The following is a 23,093-nucleotide window of genomic DNA, read 5'->3' as shown; positions in this document are numbered from 1 at the left end:
ATGATGTGTTTCTCCACTGTATATCAGGAATATGTTGGTGTAACAATGTTTATAATATGCGACTAAGAGAGTATGGCATCTAATCTTACATGGTTGACCTGGAATGTGAGAGGCCTGGGATCACCACGAAAAAGAGTTAAAGTATTTTCCCAGATAAAACGCTATCACCCACATGTGGTCACTCTGGTTGAAACACACTTGACAAGGGATTCGGCCCGTTATGTCCAGAAACCGTGGGTACAGTGGTCTGTTCACACATTTCATACGAGCTACTCTAGAGGGGTCTCGTTGTTAATCCATAAAGATATTAGATGGGAAGTCGGAGAGATACGGAGAGACACTGAAGGGCGTTTTATTTTTGTACACGCATGGATTGATTTGAAGGAATATGTTATTATTTGTATATATAATCCCCCCCCTGCTAATATGTCCAACATAAAAAAGGCACTGGGTTTTACTTTAAACTACCCAGATGCACATATTGTGTGCATGGGCGATTTTAATCTGGTTATGGATGAGGGCCTTGACAGACTCAGACTTGAAGATGGGGCTCCAGGGGTGACTCTCGGCCGATCTCGTTTATCTACATTCATGGAGGGCAGTGGCTGGTTGGATTTATGGAGGATACAATACCCAGATAAAAAAGAGTACACCTGTCATTCGTCGGTCCGGCGCACTTTATCTCGCCTGGATTATATCTTTGGCTCCAGCAATCTGGCAATTTGGGTGGAGGAGGTACAACATGGGAATAGAGGTATTTCAGACCACAGCCCAGTAATCCTTAAACTTAACTTTGGTCGGAGGAGACAGGAGAGGGTTTGGAAACTAAATCCATTCTGGTTAAAACTGATTGGTCCCAATGATAGAATTCTAGACCAACTAGACTGTTTCATAACATCCGATCCAGAGCCACAAAATATAAATATATTTTGGGACGCTCTTAAAGCGTTCATGAGAGGTTGCCTGACGTCTACAATCTCCTACATTAAACGGAAAACTTCTCGTGAAGATGATGAGATGGAAAAACGACTGAGGGACTCAGAAAAGGCCTATATCGCTAATCAGACCAGTGTGAACAGGGCAGAGTGGTTGTTATCCCACAGATTGCATGCACAATATGTTGATACTAAATCCAAACGTAAACTTTTTTTCACTCGACAAACTTACTTTGAACTGGGGAATCAATCAAGTAAACTATTAGCCTTCATGGTACGACAACACAATACATCAAATACTATACTTAAAATCCGGAAATCAGATGGTATAATAGTGACCTCCACGAGTGACATACTTCAATGCTTTCAGGAATATTATAAAAAGCTATACCGTTCTCAAGGGGACCTTAATACGTTGGACTGTCTGGGTTACTTGTCAGATATTGAATTTCCTGTGTTGAGCTCTGCACAACAAGCTTTTTTAGACGCAGATTTTACCTTGGAGGAAATTAATACTGCTATAGCGGACATGGCCTCTGGGAAGGCAACAGGCCCCGACGGGTTTCCCATAGAACTATATAGGCAATATCGAGATCACCTGGCACCAAGTCTTTTGAAGGTGTTCCAGGGAATTTGGAAGGGAGGAGGTTCTTTGCCAGATTCTTTTTATGATGCAAATATTATAGTTTTAAAAAAGGAAGGTAAGGACCCCCTGGAATGTGGATCATACCGCCCTATATCACTGGTAAACGTTGACTATAAAATTTTTACTAAAATACTAGCCACTAGATTGAATACAGTAATATTAGATATAATACACCCAGACCAGACCGGATTTATGCCTGGTAAAAATACATCTATTAATATTAGGAGGGTCCAGTCGGTAACACAATGTAGCTCATTAAAATTGGAAAACAGATGGGCTTTGGCCTCGCTGGACGCGGCCAAGGCGTTTGATTCCCTTGAATGGTCCTTTTTAAATGCATGTCTGCAGAAATATAGTTTCGGCCCCAAATTTCAAAAATGGATCAGTGCAATATATATGAAACCTAAAGCCCGGATAATAATCAATAATTCCCAGTCAGATGCTTTCCCCCTAATGAGAGGGACCCGGCAGGGTTGCCCCCTTTCGCCGGCCCTTTTTGCCCTTGCTATCGAAGCACTAGCGACATGTATGAGATCTACCCCGTCTATTAAAGGTATTGAGATAGCTAACCGTGTAGAGACTGTTGGCCTTTATGCAGATGACATGGTAGTATTTATGGATGATGTAGAAGAGACACTGCCACAGGTGATTTCCATCATAAATAAATTTAGTGGGTACTCCGGATTATATATAAATTGGGATAAGTCCTCCTTGATGTCCCTCTCCCATGCTCCGGCTGATCACCTTGAGGAGCTATCACCATTACCAGTAGTGTCCCACTTTAAATATTTAGGAATAAATATACCTAGATGTAGCAAACTTGATTTACAACTTAATATTCTGCCATTATTAGATCTAGTTAAATATAAATTTACGGTGTGGGAGAAATTGCCATTGTCTGTCTCTGGCCGTATAAATCTGATTAAGATGATACTACTTCCGAAGCTCAACTATTCCCTTCAGCACAGTGCAGTTCCTGTCCCCAGATCCTTTTTTTCAAACCTAAATTCCTTAATATCATCTTTTGTGTGGGGGAAATCTAGACCTAAACTTAAGCTATCTACTCTGCATAGATCCAAACAGATGGGGAGTGTAGCGTTACCTAATTTTTTTCTGTATTACTTAGCCGGACAAATAAGAGCTCTGAGTGCGTGGATGCCTGGGGGTCATCTTCCAAATTCGGAAAGTCATCTGGCCCATGCTGCAAAAACTGAGTGTTTACTGGGTTTTTTGGAAATAGACAAACCCAATACCCCTAAATTGTTACCACTCCTTCGCCTAGCAAGATCGGTTTGGCGTCAGGGGAAAAAAGTCGTTCACTTTGAAAATATTATAGCCGAAATGCCATTATGGAATAATGAGTGTCTCCGGGAGCTGTTAGATCACCCATCCACCCAATTTTGGATCTCGCATGCGATTGCTTCCATTAATAATTTATATGAACAGGGTGTGTTGATGTCTTTTGAACAGCTACGAGTTAAATGTGATATTCCAAGATCCCAATTCTTTCGTTATTTGCAACTTAGATCAGCGTTACAATCATATATGCGCAGAATGGGCTCAATGTCAATAATATCATCCCTTCCGTTAATAGGGATCCTCAAATCACAGGGGCCCCGAGGTCTCATATCCACGCTATACACACATCTGTTGTCTGTGGGTGCAGATTCTGAGGTATTGCCGGTTAAAGGGAAATGGAAGCTTTTAATTCCAGATCTTCAGGATGAGGACTGGGAAATAATTTTAGAGTCCCCATCCAAGGTATCCCCCTCGGCTAACAATAGAATGATCCAGCTATATATAATACATCAAGCTTATCTAACCCCGTCGCGGCTATTTAAAATGGGTAGGAGTGGCTCTTCGGAATGTTTGAGATGCCATACAGAGGAGGCGGATTTTCTACACATGATCTGGGGCTGTCCAATCATTCAATCCTTTTGGAGTGAGGTGATATCCTTACTATCCTCTCTAGTGCATATTTCTGTCCCTTTAGATCCATTAACATGTTTATTCGGAGTACTAGATGAAGAGATATGGGGGCACCATGTACAAATTTTTCTGAGAGAAACACTTTTTTTAGCGAGGAAAATAATAGCTTTAAGATGGATGGGGAACAATAATCCGTCACTCAGAGCATGGGTCGATCTGGTGAACTCAGTAATACCTTTCGAATGCACACTATACCAGAATAGGGGTTGTATGGGAAAATTTGATAAGATCTGGGATATATGGAACTCATCGTACCTCACCATGTCGTCACGTGATGGATAGCCTAGCTTTCCTACATTGAATGACAGAATTTTCATTGGTCACCGCCTCTTTTCAATATTTAAAATATATGTTCGTTACAGTGGATTTTGGTTTCTGTTTTTCCTTTTGGCAGCAAGATGATGGGTTTTTAAAAGTTCAAAGTTTTATTGTAGGTTCCTTGGGTGTACTGTAATGTCCTAACATTTCTGTGAACGAAGCTGTATAACAAGTTGCGTATTAAGATGACTGGAATTATACTTGTGTATTAGTTCGGTTACAATATCATGTGCACCTTGTTGTGGTTTCTTTTATGTTTAATAAACGAGTTTAAAAAACAACAGTATCACTGTGCTTGATTGGCCAGCAAACTCTAAACTAGAGAATCCATGGCGCATTGTCAAGAGGAAAATGAGAGACCCCAGACCCAACAATGCAGACGAGCTGAAGGCTGCTATCAAAGCAACCTGGGCTTCCATAACACCTCAGCAGTGCCACAGGCTGATCGCCTCCATACCACGCCACATTGATGCAGTAATTGAAGCAAAAGGAGCCCCGACCCAAGTATTGAGTGCATTTACTGAACATACATTTCAGTAGGCCAACATTTCGGATTTTAAAATCATTTTTCAAGCTGGAGTTATAAAGTATTCTAATTTACTGAGATAATGACTTTTGGGTTTTCATTGGCTGTAAGCCATAATCATCAACATTAACAGAAATAAACACTTGAAATAGATCACTCTGTTTGTAATGCCTCTATATAATACATGAGTTTCACTTTTTGTATTGAAGGACTGAAATAAATTTACTTTTTGATGATATTCTAATTTTGTGAGAAGCTCTTTTACTTATAATATATAATCACCATGTATTATGTCCCCTGCTATGCTTCCACGGCATCCGTCTGTCATATAGTTACACCATTTTCTCCATCTCCAAAATGACAACTAAAAAAGCATTGAGATCGCTATGGACAGTGAACCATGCCTCACATCCTATTCCTTTGATATGAGATCGACCAATGCCCATTATAGTGCTATGTCCATCCCACGACAGAGGAAGCCAGGGAAGGCATGGTTCAGATTTTACATAGGGCTCCTCAAAACTCTGCAGTGGCCATTTTTGAGAATAAGAAATCAGGTAGACTAAGGGACAAGCTAGAGTCAGCCGCAGCATAAGGAGGATATTATATATGGTGACTATACATGTCGGGGGTAGGGCATGGTTCAAAGTCCAGAAATGTATTTGTGTGTCTGTCTGTCTATCTATCTATCTATCTATCTATCTATCTATATGCCTGTCTATCATATATCTATCTATATGTCAAAGTATTTCAGGCATAAGTAAAAAAGCTAAATGTATACATTGAATTCATTCATTGGAAATATGTAGCTGATACCATTTGACACAACTAGTTTTTATGCTTTGACTGGTTTTATAGTGTATAGTTACAGCAATTGTTTTTAATTTTTTTGTTTAATTTATGGTTGGAATATTGTACTATTTGTTGTCTGTTTTGGGACAGGTTGCGTAGAAGGAACCAAAAATTTACAGAAGCGCCTTAAAGATATTGTGGAATCTGGCAGCATGAAAAGCAAGAGGTCTATGTTGTCCGGAAATGTTCCACCCAAGAGAAATATAAGTGATGAATCGCTGTTTAGGGTCAAACGAGGTGTCAAAACCTTTGATTTCTCAAAAGAAGCCAACATCCTGGTAACTGGAGGACTAGACAGGGTTGTTCGTATATGGAATCCATATGTACCTAGGTAGGTCCCTGCTGCTCTGAGCTGGGGTCACATTCACCTGATGTATGGATTTCATCATGTCCTTTATATGTCTGTAATATATAGGAAAATGAGACAGCTGTACAACTATTACTGTGTTGAATATTGTTGTTTCGTTTGTTTATACCATGTGTATGTGAAATACGTTCCTCTGCACTAAATGTGGAAGTGTAGATCTATTCCTATTGCAAATTAGTTTTTATTACTTACTTATTTAGGGGTAGGTGGTGCACAAAAGAAAATAGATGAACACTGTAAGTTTTTCAGCAAGTGTAATTTATTTTGACCATCAAGGGGTCAAAACAGATTTGTTCTAACTTTCAACCGAAAGGACATCTGTCTCTAGCAGGAGCTGGGTATAGAGAAGTGCAGCAATGTGCAGGCCATGAGCTTCATCTATCTTTTTTGGGCAGGAAGAAAGGGAGGCAGTGCTACACCCAGTGGCGTAACGTGAAGCTCTTGGGTCATAATACAGGAGCTCTAATGGGGCCCCCAATTATTGCAAGTCTTTAATAGCAAAGGTCTTTTCATATGGGCCAAGGGGACCTTTTGGGCCCCCAGTCTCCAGGGCACGGGTGCAATCTCTGCACCTATTATAGTTATACCCCTGCCTACCCCAGTACTGCAGTGTCTTCATCATCACGATCTTGGGAGCTCCAGAGATTGGATCCTAACTGACCAATAAGTGATGGCATACCCAATGATTGACATTATTTAACAAGTTAAGAATACAACTTTAAATAACATCCCTATATCCTTTTCTAAGATCAAATATTTCTAAGGGCAAATATTGGCACACGTGAAGACATTACATTAGATGGAATTATTGTATAATTTACTGATAGGATCTAAGTGTTAGGTCTGCTAATTAGTGAAGACCTAAATGAGCCAAGCTGACTTGCACATGCAGGGACGGGTTATCTTTTTTAAGGGTAAATCACTTTTTTTTTCATTTCAAAGTTTGTCAAAGGCTCAAAGTACCGTATGCAAAAAAGCAAAAATATGAAAAATATGTCTATGGTCAAATGTGGTTACATTCAGCACTGCTATCGTGCTTTACAACAATACATAATTTATAATTAGGAAAATAAGTAAATGAAGAAACTGGAGGAAGAAAGAGAGAAGATAAAAATGAGGATGGTGGTGGGAAAGGGGTTACATTTATTATTATAGGAGAAATCATGTGTCAGACATCAATGCCCTGATGTTAGGGGAATTCCTGAACTTTCCGCATGGAGTCCAGGAATTACATCTCTCTTTCCACTTTTGTAAGTTTGGTTGTATTGATCTTTTTGATGTTTCCTTTGTGTCCCTCTGATGTGTTACAGTTGGCCCACTGGGTCACTGCGTGGACACTCATCACCTATTACCTACCTGAAGATTGGAGATGAAAACACGAAAATTTACTCGGTGTCTACGGATTGCAGTGTGATGGTAATTTTCCTTCTGTTACATTGTACACTTTATGTTGTCGATAGAACATGGACTTGGTTCACAATAATGTTTTCTTTATATTTTGACAGTAAAATAAAATGTCTAGGAATAACATATGTAATTCTGACTTTATATTTACAGGTATGGGACATAGAAAATCACAGTTGTCTGATCAATGTAATACCCAAAGCAAGTCAGATCAGAGGAGATATCGCTGCATGTTACTTTTCACATCATCTCCGAGCCCTTTACATAGCAACAGATTACCTGTCTGTGCTGCAGCTGCAAGAAGTGTACGTATCCCCCCATTATATCATTCTGCAATATACACTGATGATAGGTCTGTCATTTATATTTTTGGTGTTTTTCTTTCTCCAAAAGGATCAGTTATCCTGGGAAATGTTAGGCACATAAGCCTCACACATGAGCTTAAGTCTATATGTCTTGTCCAATTCCAAATACAGCGGAGTACTCTTCTATTTCACAAATCTTAGAAAATGGCAAAAAACCCCACAATGAAATGGTAAATCTGAAATGTCAAGGGTATCTGTAGATAAATATATGAAGTGTGAAAGAACCTTAGGTAGACACAGCAATCTCTGAGGGGTGGTTCTTAAAGGAGGGGAAATCTTGAGGGTGCATGGAAAATAGGAATAAGGGGGATCCTGGATTGGCAATTTTATTTCTTTAGGAATTTCAATACAGTAGCCCAGCATCCAGAAATAAAAAAATACAAACACATAAAGATGTAAAGGTCAAAAGCATGAACAAACGAAAGGAAAAATCTTTGTTATGATCTAGTCAGAAAGCTGTATAGCTTCTTACAGAAGCAGTGTTTCACCACGCAGGGTTCTGGGGGACTGTGTGAGGCTTCTTGCCCTGATGGCATAACGTGTATACATACTGTATATAGTCCTAATGCTTCCTGATACTTAGGTGTTCATAACTAGTTAGTACAGAATGCTTGTTGGTGTTTTTTTTGCCATTTTTGAGAGGAGCATCTGGAAGGCAATATAGTTATCTTCAATTGTGAAAGAACCAATTGTTTGCTAAGGTCTGTCTTTTGCTATTTGATTTTATGGGAAATTTTATGTCTTTAGGTACAGTACCTGTCAAAAGTTTGTACACACCGGTTCGTACAATGGGTTTCCTTGTTCATATTGGAATGTAGACATTGTAAATTCAGATTGAGGTCAAAGGAAACCATATGGAAACAAGGAGTAAAGAATCATGTGTCAAACAAACCAGAATATGTGTTAATTCTTAGATTTCTCCAAGCTACACATTTTACTCTGATAGCACCTATACATACCTTTAGCATTCTGTCAAGCAGCTTCATCAGATAGCCACCTGGAATGGCTTTCCAACAGTCTTAAAGGAATTCCCAGAGGTGCTAATGATGAGCGCAAGTGTTCGTTACTAGGTGTCTAACAGCCGCAAAACATGCGGCCGCGGGGTCTCGAACATGTAACTCGAGCGCCCGCGATACTCGGTGTACACCTGAGCACCCTAGCCAAACTCAAGTAACGAGCACTTGCACTCATCACTAGTGCTGAAGACTTGTTGACTACTTTGCTTCGCTCTGCGGTCCCGTTTATCGAAGCTATATTAATTTAGTTGAGGTTTGATGATTGTGGATCCATTTCAGTTGACACAGAACTCCTTCTTCGTCACATACAGTAACCGTTACATAGCCTGTAGGTGTGTTTTGGGTCATTGTCCTATTGCAACACAGAAGATGATCCCACAAAGATGCAATGGCACGTCATTGCAAAATGCTGTTGTCTCAATGCCCTGTAACTGCGTGTTGAAATCGGAATAAAATCACCAACATTGTCACCAGCAAAATACCACCCCAACTATCACGCTCTCCCTCCGTGCTTCACATGTAGAAACCACACTCTCAACTTTTATGGATCTCAAAAAGACCTGGCAGTTGGTACCACAAATCTCAAATTTTGACTCCTCTGATCACAGGACAGTTTTCCACAGATGCAATGTCCAGTCCTTGTCTTGCTTGGCCCAAACAACTCTCTACTTGTTTGCAGTTCTTAGTACTGGCCTTTGGACAGTTGGTTTTAACTATTTGAGGTCTGTACATTATTTATGAGGGCTCATATCTGAAGTGTTGTCAACTTGCATTTTCTGAGGCTCATAATGATTGTGAACTAATCATCATCAGCAGGGGTAATGTGGTTGAATGAACATACACACCCTTAAACTAATACTTTGTTGCAGTACCCCTTGATTTTATGACAATATTCAGTCTTTTTGGGTAGAGGTCTATCAGCATGGCACATCTAGAATTTTCTGTCTTTTCCCATTATTCCTTGCAGTAGCTCTCCAAATCTGTCAGATTGTGGTGGTATCTTCTATGTACAGCCCTCTTATTCTTATTCTTATTCATCTTTAGCTTTTTAGCAGAGGCTTGAAGGTTTTGTTGCAAAATTGACTGATATTTGGAACTGTTCATACTTCCCACCGCCTTGACTGAACCCATAGTTTCAGCTGTCAAAATACACCTCCAAAGCATAATGCTGCCTCCACCATGCTTCACTTTGGCTATGGTGTTCTTTTGGTGATGTGCAAAGTTATCTTTGTGCAAAAAGTTCAACCTTGGTCTTGTCAGACCATTACACATTTTCCCACATGCTTTTTGCAGACTTGATGTAGATTTTGGCAAAACATCCTGAATGGATGTTTTTCTTTGTAAGAAAAGGATTTCATCTTGCCATCCTACCCCATAGGTCAGACATGTGAAGAATATGGGAGATTTTTATCACATGTTGTACTTACAAGTACTGGTCATAAAATCCTGCAGCTTCTTTAATGTTACTGGAGTTCTCTTGGCAGCCTCCTAGACAAATTTTCATCTATTTTTGGAAGGATATCCAGTTCTAGTTAATGTCACTTGTGACGACACAGCATTTAATCTTAATTATTCAGACATCTACTTTTCAGTAAGCTAGGAGGCATAGACTATTATCTTTATGTTGACTTTTGAATGTATGTGTATTTAATTGGTTGGTCAAGAAACACAGACTATTTTTCCTATGAGCCTTTAACATTGACTCTTGAGCTGATCTTTGTTGAAACTTATTGTCTGCTATCTTTGTGGGACAGAGATATAGGGTATTTGAACAATAGATGTTTGCTAATATGTTGACAAACTATGCGTATTGATTACTCAAACAATGAGAGTTAAACTCACCTCACCTTCCCCCAGACCTGTGGATGATGAACTGAACCACAGAAGTGGGTATAAAAAGGGTTTTTCTATCCTTCTGAAAGGATCAGAGACTCTTTACAAAACCACAGCCAGGAGCAGAACAGCAGCCAGGGCATCATGGCTCCATCCTAGATTTGACATTCTACAGCATGCTAGCTTATAAGACTGAAGCGCCCCCACCGCCGCAGGGCCGAGGGGTATCCGGTACCGGGCCTGTGAGTCTCTGCTCTGGGGTTGTCACGGTGGCTAGGCCCCGGTCCGTGACCCTGCCGTGGGGCGCGTAGTGAAGGATATGATGGATGAATGATATTAGTGATGCTGTAGTGGTGCGGTGCAATAAATAACGAGGACACCAGGTTGCAGTCTCTTTACCTCTTTACTGAAGATCTCTGGGTCCTCAGTCCGGAATACGGTTCAACAGGCTGCGCAAGTCCGGCCGGTCCAATGGCACCTCCAGAGTTCTCTTCACAGGTGGAAATCGGTGCCTTCCTTCTAGCGCTATGTGTTGTGGTCCTTCCCTGCTGTGCTTACGGAAAGTCCCCACAACTGTTGTGTCTGTTTCTTAAGTTCCCTCACAACTCGATTAGATGATGTTCTGCTAATCCTCCGTCCCTCCCTGATGTTCTGGTTGGGACGGCACCCGTTTGACGGGTAGGCTCGGAGCTCTTCCGGGACCCTAGAGTCGCCCCTCTCCACAAGTTGCCCCCCAAGACTGCATAGGTGATATAAGTTAGACAGCCCGCCTTAGACGAACTGTCCTGCCGCTGTTTGGGGTATTGCTTGAAGCTGAATGTTATGATACCCCCTCGGCGTTCCGGCCACCGGTAGTGCGCCTCAGTAGGATGTTGCTTCGGTCTTACAGCACGACTCCTACTGGTATTTCTCCTTTGCGTGATCTCGTTTCTCACTCAGCACAATCTATCTCGCTTCTAATCCTTCCTTGGGCACCGCCGCTACCCGGAGCAGGTGCGGTCCCGTTACGTTCGTTCAAGTTGCCAAGCCTCTGTCAGGATCCCACCCCTGACAGAGACCCTACTGTATCTTCCCCTACAACACCCTCTGCCACAAGGTGTTGCCTGGTTCCAACCCAGTCAGCTTTCTGATCTAACTTCCTGCCTGACCCCCAGTTTACCCACTATGGTGGGGAGTGGCCTAATGAATAGCACCCTTAGCTCCCCCCGGAGGCCCAGCTGTGAAATGTATTGGTGTCTGTGATACCTGATCAGATGAACTCCTTCAGTGCCATCAGACGCACCATAGCTCCCCATAGTGGCGGAGCCACAGTACTGCAACGACCAGGACTCTGGGGCGCTGCACTTGGAGCGCCCCCACACCGCCGCAGGGCCTAGGGGTACCCGGAGCCGGGCCTCTGGGTCTCAGTCCTGGGGTTGTCACGGTGGCTAGACCCGGTCCGTGGCCCTGTCTGTCAGTGGGGGACGTCCGGTAGAATAAGTGATGATGATGGTGCAGTAACGGTGGTGTAGCGGTGCAGTTGTGGGGTGCAGGTCGCGGTAAATAACGAGGACACCAGGTTGCAGTCTCTTTACCTCTTTACTGGAGATCTCTCAGTCCGCCGTCCAGAATACGGTTCACCAGGCTGCGCAAGTCCGGTCGGTCCGATGGCACTTCCAGAGTTCTCCTCACTAGGTGGAAATCAGTGCCCTCCTTCTTAGCGCTATGTGTTGTAGTCCTTCCCTGCTGTGCTCACGGAAAGTACCCCACAACTGTTGTGTCTGTTTCTTAAGTTCCCTCACAACTCGATTCACTGATGTTCTTCTCGTATTCCATCCCTCCCTGTTATTCAGGTTGGAACGGCACCCGTTTGTCAGGTAGGCCTGGAGTTCTTCCGGGACCCTAGAGACGCCCCTCTCCCGCAATTGCCCCCCAAGACTTCATAGGTGATATGTGGTAGACAGCCCGCCTTAAACTGACTGCCCTGCCGCTGTTTGGAGTATGGCTTGAAGCTGTATGCTATTCCACTCCCTCGGCGTTCCGGCCACCGGTAATGCGCCTCAGTAGGATGTTGCTCCGGTCCTACAGCATGACCCCTACTGGTATTCTCCTTTTTGCTTGATCTCGTTTCTCACTCAGCACAATCTATCTCGCTTCTAGTCCTTTCTTGGGCACCGCCGCTATGCTGAGCAGGCACGGTCCCGTTACGTTCTTTCTAATGCCAAGCCTCTGTCAGGATCCCACCCCTGACAGAGACCCTACTGTCTCTTCCTCCACAACACCCTCTGCCACAAGGTGTTGCTTCGTTCAATCCAGTCAGCTTTCTCCTCTAACTTCCTGCCTGACCCCCAGTTTACCCACTATGGTGGGGAGTGGCCTAATGAATAGCACCCTTAGCTCCCCCCGGAGGCCCTGCTGTGAAACATATTGGTGTCTGTGATACCTGGTCAGATGAACTCCTTCAGTGCCATCGAACGCACCATGGCTCCCCATAGTGGCGGATCCACAGTACTGCAACGACCAGAACTCTGGGGCGCTGCACTCCCCCCTGGTTAAACACAGTACTCCGGGACTGGGAAGAAAACAACAATACAGGTTAGCAAAAAGACATACAATTTTGTTGAGTGCAAAACAATAAGCATACTTGAACAAGCTTCCCTTTATGGGAGGTGAGGACACTTTAACGTTACAAACATAATTAAATATCATAGCAACAGGCTACAATTAACTCTCATTACCCAACCGGGTATTCTACTAGGTGCAAACATTATTGACCAATAATTTAACTTTGCCTTTAAGGATATACACTCTTAATCCACTAAAGACCTTCCTATAATCACATTATAAGGCACTTTAACTTTTTCATTCTCCTACTTTGGATCTGCAGGACCGCCTGTCCTATCGGCACCAGACCTACTGCCTCTCCTTTCTGTTACAGGACCGCCCCGTTCAGCCAGGGCCTTCTGCCTTTTCAACTACTATACACAGTATAGAACATAACTTTTCTTTCAGTTTGAGAACACTGAGCCGGCTCTACTTGGCTCCTAGAAGGACTCATTCACTAACCCCTACGGGTTCACTTTCTGTCCTTAGTAACACATTATTAACTTTCGATGGGGAACGCAGGGTCTACCTTCTATCCCCCCCTTCTTTTTCTTACCAACATTATTAACTATCTTCTTTTCATAACGTTAAACTTGCTCTCTACTATGCATGCTGGACACCACGTCTACCTCTACGGGTCCACTGCATCCTTCCATTACCTTTCACTTTCTTCTTTCCAAAAACATTATCAGCATTTCTTTACATTTAACTAATTGCATACACATAACTTTTACATGTAAACGTTATCATCACTTTTCTTTATCAGCATTATAGCTATTGGCCTTAAAGCATTATCAACAAATGAACATCCCCTTTAAGAGAGGATCAAGTCTTTCTGAGGTAGCTCGTCTTCTCAGCCTACCAGTCTTTGCTCAGCAAAGGTTCCAGAACGGTATCTTCGCAAAGAGTCTTTAAATGAAACCAGTAGAAAGCGCCTTTAAGAAGGTGCAAACTATTTACAAGAAAGTTTGGATCATGCACTGTTCATGATTTCTCAGTTTGTAAAACTTGTGCAAAACTGTAGAAAGACAAACAATAAGGATCCCGGGTCAACTAAGGGATCCATAAAGAGTTAACCCTGGACGGGTTTAGCAGCAAACAGTACTCAAACAGTTAACTAGAAAACTATTTACATTTTTGAAGCATTTAATTTCAGAATCCCCCACGAGGCGCCACCTGGCGGGTGAACCCCTGCAATACAGGCAGTTCAGGCTCCAGGTTCACTCCCGCGGCCAGGTACACCCCATGGGTGCGGGTCTGTTGCACAACCAGATCGTGTGCGGTGATGAGGGTCTGCGTTCCCACTTCTTTCTGCGCTGGTACATCAGGAACATCGGTTACTTGAGAAGGCACCTCCTTGGCCACTACGGTGGTTGCGGTGGTCAGGCGGCAGATCGCAGGTTCTGTGATCAGACGGGTGGGGGCGACCAGGGTGGTTACAGATCGGTCACACGGTGACACCTTGGCTACAGGGGCTGGTTTCTCTTTCTTGTAGACGTTCAGAGCGAACCACCCCTTTTCCCCAAAATGCCGGGTGTAAGTAACGCTGTCCCCCGGGTAGAGGTCCCGATCAGGGTGGCCCTCCCTAAGGTGCGACTCGACATCCCGTCGGTTAACAAAGACCTCCGCATATAGCCCCGGTTCTTTAATGAAGCCCCAGCCTCCTCGGAGTTTAAAGGTGGTGACGATGCCCTGCCTACGCGGGGCCTGGTGAGTGGTGGGGTCCTTACGGGCCCGATCCTTGACCGCCAAATCCTTTTGATGGTGGGCCTCCCGCCCAGCCTGATGTATTTTCTCCTCCTCTCGCCACCGTTGTTCTAGCTGGATTCGGTACTCCTCCCAACTTAGAGCCTGTACCATCTCCCCCTTCTGGGTCTCCACCCCGGGGAACCCCATAAGATCGGATCCGGGGTTCACCCAGCGGCACACCGTGCGCTCCGCGTGGACCTCACACAGCAAGGGAGTAGGGGTGATTGGGGCTCGCATACGGTGTTCCATGCCCGTGGCGTCCTCCCATGGTAGCAGGCGCTGGAGTTTATGGGTTCCCGGGAGAGGTGGTGCCGCTACGGGACCCACTAACACACCCTCGGCTGGCGGGGCAGGATCGGCGGACTCACCAACTGGTACGAGTTCACTTCCCACAACAGGTCCCGCTGGTTCTTCCGGTGAGAACTCCGATGTCCGGGAACCCTCTGCCGGCACTACCGGGTGCGGAGCCTGGACTCCCACATTCAGTTGGAGGAGCTGGTTATATAAGTTCTCCATCTCGGCTCTCAGGAATCTGGTGTTATCCACGGAGGACGGGTGGATGGGCTCATCCGGGTAGTCGGGGGAGACTTCCACTTCAACCCCACTGTCGGGTCCGGAGTTGCTGGCCATAGCGTCCTCCACGTGGGTCACTTCCTGGTCTTTTTCCCGCTCTCTCCTTCGTGAGCGGTTTCGTTTCCTCTGCCTCCGCCCCCCATTAAGGATTAGGAGGTGGATCTCTGCTGCTGACGGACACGTCCTCACCGTGCAGAAATACTTCGACTGGGCGGCCATTGTGGTTCGCGCTCTCCAGCTTGTCTACGCCCACCTCACGCCCCTCTTCTTCTCCTGCGCTCTCCTCAGCGCTGCAATGGCGGCGGATTTTGGCGGCAACTGGCGCAGCACACAGTCTTTGCAATAAAGTACAGTTCAAGCACAACAAATCACAGTCTCTAGGCACACATGACCTGATTCTTCAGGCTTAAGTAGATCCTGTTCGTGACGCCAAGTTGGAGCGCCCCCACACCGCCGCAGGGCCTAGGGGTACCCGGAGCCGGGCCTCTGGGTCTCAGTCCTGGGGTTGTCACGGTGGCTAGACCCGGTCCGTGGCCCTGTCTGTCAGTGGGGGACGTCCGGTAGAATAAGTGATGATGATGGTGCAGTAACGGTGGTGTAGCGGTGCAGTTGTGGGGTGCAGGTCGCGGTAAATAACGAGGACACCAGGTTGCAGTCTCTTTACCTCTTTACTGGAGATCTCTCAGTCCGCCGTCCAGAATACGGTTCACCAGGCTGCGCAAGTCCGGTCGGTCCGATGGCACTTCCAGAGTTCTCCTCACAGGTGGAAATCAGTGCCCTCCTTCTTAGCGCTATGTGTTGTAGTCCTTCCCTGCTGTGCTCACGGAAAGTACCCCACAACTGTTGTGTCTGTTTCTTAAGTTCCCTCACAACTCGATTCACTGATGTTCTTCTCGTATTCCATCCCTCCCTGTTATTCAGGTTGGAACGGCACCCGTTTGTCAGGTAGGCCTGGAGTTCTTCCGGGACCCTAGAGACGCCCCTCTCCCGCAATTGCCCCCCAAGACTTCATAGGTGATATGTGGTAGACAGCCCGCCTTAAACTGACTGCCCTGCCGCTGTTTGGAGTATGGCTTGAAGCTGTATGCTATTCCACTCCCTCGGCGTTCCGGCCACCGGTAATGCGCCTCAGTAGGATGTTGCTCCGGTCCTACAGCATGACCCCTACTGGTATTCTCCTTTTTGCTTGATCTCGTTTCTCACTCAGCACAATCTATCTCGCTTCTAGTCCTTTCTTGGGCACCGCCGCTATGCTGAGCAGGCACGGTCCCGTTACGTTCTTTCTAATGCCAAGCCTCTGTCAGGATCCCACCCCTGACAGAGACCCTACTGTCTCTTCCTCCACAACACCCTCTGCCACAAGGTGTTGCTTCGTTCAATCCAGTCAGCTTTCTCCTCTAACTTCCTGCCTGACCCCCAGTTTACCCACTATGGTGGGGAGTGGCCTAATGAATAGCACCCTTAGCTCCCCCCGGAGGCCCTGCTGTGAAACATATTGGTGTCTGTGATACCTGGTCAGATGAACTCCTTCAGTGCCATCGAACGCACCATGGCTCCCCATAGTGGCGGATCCACAGTACTGCAACGACCAGAACTCTGGGGCGCTGCACTCCCCCCTGGTTAAACACAGTACTCCGGGACTGGGAAGAAAACAACAATACAGGTTAGCAAAAAGACATACAATTTTGTTGAGTGCAAAACAATAAGCATACTTGAACAAGCTTCCCTTTATGGGAGGTGAGGACACTTTAACGTTACAAACATAATTAAATATCATAGCAACAGGCTACAATTAACTCTCATTACCCAACCGGGTATTCTACTAGGTGCAAACATTATTGACCAATAATTTAACTTTGCCTTTAAGGATATACACTCTTAATCCACTAAAGACCTTCCTATAATCACATTATAAGGCACTTTAACTTTTTCATTCTCCTACTTTGGATCTGCAGGACCGCCTGTCCTATCGGCACCAGACCTACTGCCTCTCCTTTCTGTTACAGGACCGCCCCGTTCAGCCAGGGCCTTCTGCCTTTTCAACTACTATACACAGTATAGATCATAACTTTTCTTTCAGTTTGAGAACACTGAGCCGGCTCTACTTGGCTCCTAGAAGGACTCATTCACTAACCCCTACGGGTTCACTTTCTGTCCTTAGTAACACATTATTAACTTTCGATGGGGAACGCAGGGTCTACCTTCTATCCCCCCCTTCTTTTTCTTACCAACATTATTAACTATCTTCTTTTCATAACGTTAAACTTGCTCTCTACTATGCATGCTGGACACCACGTCTACCTCTACGGGTCCACTGCATCCTTCCATTACCTTTCACTTTCTTCTTTCCAAAAACATTATCAGCATTTCTTTACATTTAACTAATTGCATACACATAACTTTTACATGTAAACGTTATCATCACTTTTCTTTATCAGCATTATAGCTATTGGCCTTAAAGCATTATCAACAAATGAACATCCCCTTTAAGAGAGGATCAAGTCTTTCTGAGGTAGCTCGTCTTCTCAGCCTACCAGTCTTTGCTCAGCAAAGGTTCCAGAACGGTATCTTCGCAAAGAGTCTTTAAATGAAACCAGTAGAAAGCGCCTTTAAGAAGGTGCAAACTATTTACAAGAAAGTTTGGATCATGCACTGTTCATGATTTCTCAGTTTGTAAAACTTGTGCAAAACTGTAGAAAGACAAACAATAAGGATCCCGGGTCAACTAAGGGATCCATAAAGAGTTAACCCTGGACGGGTTTAGCAGCAAACAGTACTCAAACAGTTAACTAGAAAACTATTTACATTTTTGAAGCATTTAATTTCAGAATCCCCCACGAGGCGCCACCTGGCGGGTGAACCCCTGCAATACAGGCAGTTCAGGCTCCAGGTTCACTCCCGCGGCCAGGTACACCCCATGGGTGCGGGTCTGTTGCACAACCAGATCGTGTGCGGTGATGAGGGTCTGCGTTCCCACTTCTTTCTGTGCTGGTACATCAGGAACATCGGTTACTTGAGAAGGCACCTCCTTGGCCACTACGGTGGTTGCGGTGGTCAGGCGGCAGATCGCAGGTTCTGTGATCAGACGGGTGGGGGCGACCAGGGTGGTTACAGATCGGTCACACGGTGACACCTTGGCTACAGGGGCTGGTTTCTCTTTCTTGTAGACGTTCAGAGCGAACCACCCCTTTTCCCCAAAATGCCGGGTGTAAGTAACGCTGTCCCCCGGGTAGAGGTCCCGATCAGGGTGGCCCTCCCTAAGGTGCGACTCGACATCCCGTCGGTTAACAAAGACCTCCGCATATAGCCCCGGTTCTTTAATGAAGCCCCAGCCTCCTCGGAGTTTAAAGGTGGTGACGATGCCCTGCCTACGCGGGGCCTGGTGAGTGGTGGGGTCCTTACGGGCCCGATCCTTGACCGCCAAATCCTTTTGATGGTGGGCCTCCCGCCCAGCCTGATGTATTTTCTCCTCCTCTCGCCACCGTTGTTCTAGCTGGATTCGGTACTCCTCCCAACTTAGAGCCTGTACCATCTCCCCCTTCTGGGTCTCCACCCCGGGGAACCCCATAAGATCGGATCCGGGGTTCACCCAGCGGCACACCGTGCGCTCCGCGTGGACCTCACACAGCAAGGGAGTAGGGGTGATTGGGGCTCGCATACGGTGTTCCATGCCCGTGGCGTCCTCCCATGGTAGCAGGCGCTGGAGTTTATGGGTTCCCGGGAGAGGTGGTGCCGCTACGGGACCCACTAACACACCCTCGGCTGGCGGGGCAGGATCGGCGGACTCACCAACTGGTACGAGTTCACTTCCCACAACAGGTCCCGCTGGTTCTTCCGGTGAGAACTCCGATGTCCGGGAACCCTCTGCCGGCACTACCGGGTGCGGAGCCTGGACTCCCACATTCAGTTGGAGGAGCTGGTTATATAAGTTCTCCATCTTGGCTCTCAGGAATCTGGTGTTATCCACGGAGGACGGGTGGATGGGCTCATCCGGGTAGTCGGGGGAGACTTCCACTTCAACCCCACTGTCGGGTCCGGAGTTGCTGGCCATAGCGTCCTCCACGTGGGTCACTTCCTGGTCTTTTTCCCGCTCTCTCCTTCGTGAGCGGTTTCGTTTCCTCTGCCTCCGCCCCCCATTAAGGATTAGGAGGCGGATCTCTGCTGCTGACGGACACGTCCTCACCGTGCAGAAATACTTAGACTGGGCGGCCATTGTGGTTCGCGCTCTCCAGCTTGTCTACGCCCACCTCACGCCCCTCTTCTTCTCCTGCGCTCTCCTCAGCGCTGCAATGGCGGCGGATTTTGGCGGCAACTGGCGCAGCACACAGTCTTTGCAATAAAGTACAGTTCAAGCACAACAAATCACAGTCTCTAGGCACACATGACCTGATTCTTCAGGCTTAAGTAGATCCTATTCGTGACGCCAAGTTGGAGCGCCCCCACACCGCCGCAGGGCCTAGGGGTACCCGGAGCCGGGCCTCTGGGTCTCAGTCCTGGGGTTGTCACGGTGGCTAGACCCGGTCCGTGGCCCTGTCTGTCAGTGGGGGACGTCCGGTAGAATAAGTGATGATGATGGTGCAGTAACGGTGGTGTAGCGGTGCAGTTGTGGGGTGCAGGTCGCGGTAAATAACAAGGACACCAGGTTGCAGTCTCTTTACCTCTTTACTGGAGATCTCTCAGTCCGCCGTCCAGAATACGGTTCACCAGGCTGCGCAAGTCCGGTCGGTCCGATGGCACTTCCAGAGTTCTCCTCACAGGTGGAAATCAGTGCCCTCCTTCTTAGCGCTATGTGTTGTAGTCCTTCCCTGCTGTGCTCACGGAAAGTACCCCACAACTGTTGTGTCTGTTTCTTAAGTTCCCTCACAACTCGATTCACTGATGTTCTTCTCGTATTCCATCCCTCCCTGTTATTCAGGTTGGAACGGCACCCGTTTGTCAGGTAGGCCTGGAGTTCTTCCGGGACCCTAGAGATGCCCCTCTCCCGCAATTGCCCCCCAAGACTTCATAGGTGATATGTGGTAGACAGCCCGCCTTAAACTGACTGCCCTGCCGCTGTTTGGAGTATGGCTTGAAGCTGTATGCTATTCCACTCCCTCGGCGTTCCGGCCACCGGTAATGCGCCTCAGTAGGATGTTGCTCCGGTCCTACAGCATGACCCCTACTGGTATTCTCCTTTTTGCTTGATCTCGTTTCTCACTCAGCACAATCTATCTCGCTTCTAGTCCTTTCTTGGGCACCGCCGCTATGCTGAGCAGGCACGGTCCCGTTACGTTCTTTCTAATGCCAAGCCTCTGTCAGGATCCCACCCCTGACAGAGACCCTACTGTCTCTTCCTCCACAACACCCTCTGCCACAAGGTGTTGCTTCGTTCAATCCAGTCAGCTTTCTCCTCTAACTTCCTGCCTGACCCCCAGTTTACCCACTATGGTGGGGAGTGGCCTAATGAATAGCACCCTTAGCTCCCCCCGGAGGCCCTGCTGTGAAACATATTGGTGTCTGTGATACCTGGTCAGATGAACTCCTTCAGTGCCATCGAACGCACCATGGCTCCCCATAGTGGCGGATCCACAGTACTGCAACGACCAGAACTCTGGGGCGCTGCACACTCCCCCCTGGTTAAACACAGTACTCCGGGACTGGGAAGAAAACAACAATACAAGTTAGCAAAAAGACATACAGTTTTGTTGAGTGTAATAACAATAAGTATACTTGAACAGGCTTCCCTTTATGGGAGGTAAGGACATTTGAACGTTACAAACATGGTTAAATATCATAGCAACATGCTATAAATAACTCTTCTTACCCAACCGGGTATTCTACTAAGTGCAAAATTGTTGAACAATAATTTAACATTGCCTTTAAGGACATACACTCTAAATCCACTAAAGACCTTCTTATAATCATATTATAAGGCAATTTAACTTTTTCATTCTCCTACTTTAGATCTGCAGGACCGCCTGTCCTATCGGCACCAGACCTTCTGCCTCTCCTTTCAGTTACAGGACCGCCCCGTTCAGCCAGGGCCTACTGCCTTTTCAACTACTATACACAGTATAGAACATAACATTACTTTCAGTTTAAGAGCACTGAGCCATCTCTACATGACTCCTATGAGGACTCAGGGTTTACCTTCTATCCTAACTATCTATCAACATTATCAAAACATTTTCTATTGAACATTAAGCCTTCTCATTATCTTTCTATCATGCATGCTGGACACCACGTCTATCCCTACGGGCCCACAGCATCCTCCTTCTATCTTTCACTTTTTCTTCTTAAAGAACATCATCAGTATTTCTTCACACTTTAACTAGTCAAATACATATAACTTTCTCATGTAACATTATCATCGCGTTCTTTGGTCAAGACATTATTGCTTCCAGTCTTAAAGCAATATCACGGTTTAAGCGTAACAAATGAACATCCCCTTTAAGAGGGGGACCAAGTCTCTATGAGGTAGCACGCCTTCTCAAGCTACCAGTCCATACTCAGCAAAGGTTCCAGTGTGGTATCTTTGCAAAGAGTCCTTCTTTAAGTAAAACCAGTAGGGAGCGCCTTTAATAAGGTGCAAACTATTTACAAGAAGTTCGGATCATGCACTGTTCATGATTTCAGCAGTTCTTTTCAACTAGAAACTTGTGTAAGAAAAACTTTGGAAAACAAACAAAAGCAAACAATAGGGATCCTGAGTCAACAGAAGGAACCCCTAAAGAGTTAACCCTGGACGGGTTTTAGCAAACATAAATCAGGAAACAGTAACTATTTACATACTCATGGTATCGAGGTTTATCCTTCCAAGTCTGGGGGTGGTCTCCCACCCCCGGTTGAGGCAGCCCCTGTGCTGGCAGTTGGTCTCTCCGGTGCCACCAGTTCAGCCGGTGTCTGAATTTGAAGGCTGATCCTGCTTGCAAGTTCAGGAGCTGCTACCAGGCGTACGGTGGTGACGGTAACAAGATCTGGCAAATCTGGATCAATCATGATCGGGGCGACAGGTGACGCTCCCTCAGACTCACACCGGTGGACGTTCCGAGCGCACCATCCTCGTGCATTCCGGTGGCGAGTATAGGTCACCTGATCCCCTCGTTGCAAGGGGTCACCATCTCGACTGCAGCATGGAGTTTTTACGTTGTAACTAGCAACAAAGACATCAGTTGGTAGTCCCGGTTCCTGTATGGAGCCCCATCCCCTCTTCGGGTGATAGGCCAACACAGTTCCCCGCTTTACCACGTCTTTCCGGCCGTGCGCAGTCTTTTTACGTTGCGTATTATGTTGTTCAGTCTCGTCTCGATTTTTCCAGTGTTGGATCAGGCACTGCTTATACTGTTCCCAGGTAAGCACCACAAGGGTGAGGCTCTCCTCCGGAGCTCCATACGGCTCGTTCCAGGGGAGGTCCCACCGGAGGATCACCCCGTCTGGGCACACATCTATGGGTTCCCCCATTTTGGTCGGTAGTGGAGGTAACAATTTCCCCATCGCGTCGGGGGTGAGGACTACCCGCTCCACCGAGAAAAACCGATTATTGCTGGGATGAGGAGCGGTCACAGGATCGGGATCGATCAGGGGAGCCGGACCTGTCGGGGGAGTAGAATCGGCCGGGAGAGTAGGGGCGCTTTCCATACCTGCGCCTGATGTGATTCCACCGGTGTCGATCCGTTCCGCTGACAAGGACACTGGAATCGGCTGCAGCCCGGACCGCAGCTCCTCCGAGATGGCCTCTTGATGTGGCCCCGCCCTCCATGGCTCCGTGGTCGGGATAGGTAGGCTCGGCTCCTACGTCGGCAATTCCAAGGAGTTCAGAGCCTTCACCGGCGGTGGGCGCGAGTCCGTCTCTGATGGATAAGGGCAGGCCGGGATCACCTCGCTGTTGCTCGGGCACTTGCTGCTCATCATCGCTGTCGGGCATTCGGCGGCAACGCAAGCACCTGGCTCCGCCATTT

General features: G+C 46.5%; 1 protein-coding gene across 1 annotated transcript in view; it reads left to right on the top strand.

The window, feature by feature from the left end:
* Nucleotides 1-23,093, top strand: part of LOC143790331 (cilia- and flagella-associated protein 337-like) — a 94,867-nt gene that overhangs the window by 25,885 nt on the left and 45,889 nt on the right. The window contains exons 9-11 of the mRNA XM_077279108.1: nt 5,357-5,597; nt 6,944-7,049; nt 7,191-7,342. Coding sequence (XP_077135223.1) covers nt 5,357-5,597; nt 6,944-7,049; nt 7,191-7,342 — 499 coding nt within the window. The remainder of the gene's footprint in view (nt 1-5,356; nt 5,598-6,943; nt 7,050-7,190; nt 7,343-23,093) is intronic.

This window comes from Ranitomeya variabilis, chromosome 1 (assembly GCF_051348905.1).
Source record: "Ranitomeya variabilis isolate aRanVar5 chromosome 1, aRanVar5.hap1, whole genome shotgun sequence".
Classification (NCBI taxonomy): Eukaryota; Metazoa; Chordata; class Amphibia; order Anura; family Dendrobatidae; genus Ranitomeya; species Ranitomeya variabilis.
Note: the sequence above shows the minus strand (reverse complement) of the source record. Positions and strands in the feature narration are given on the sequence as shown.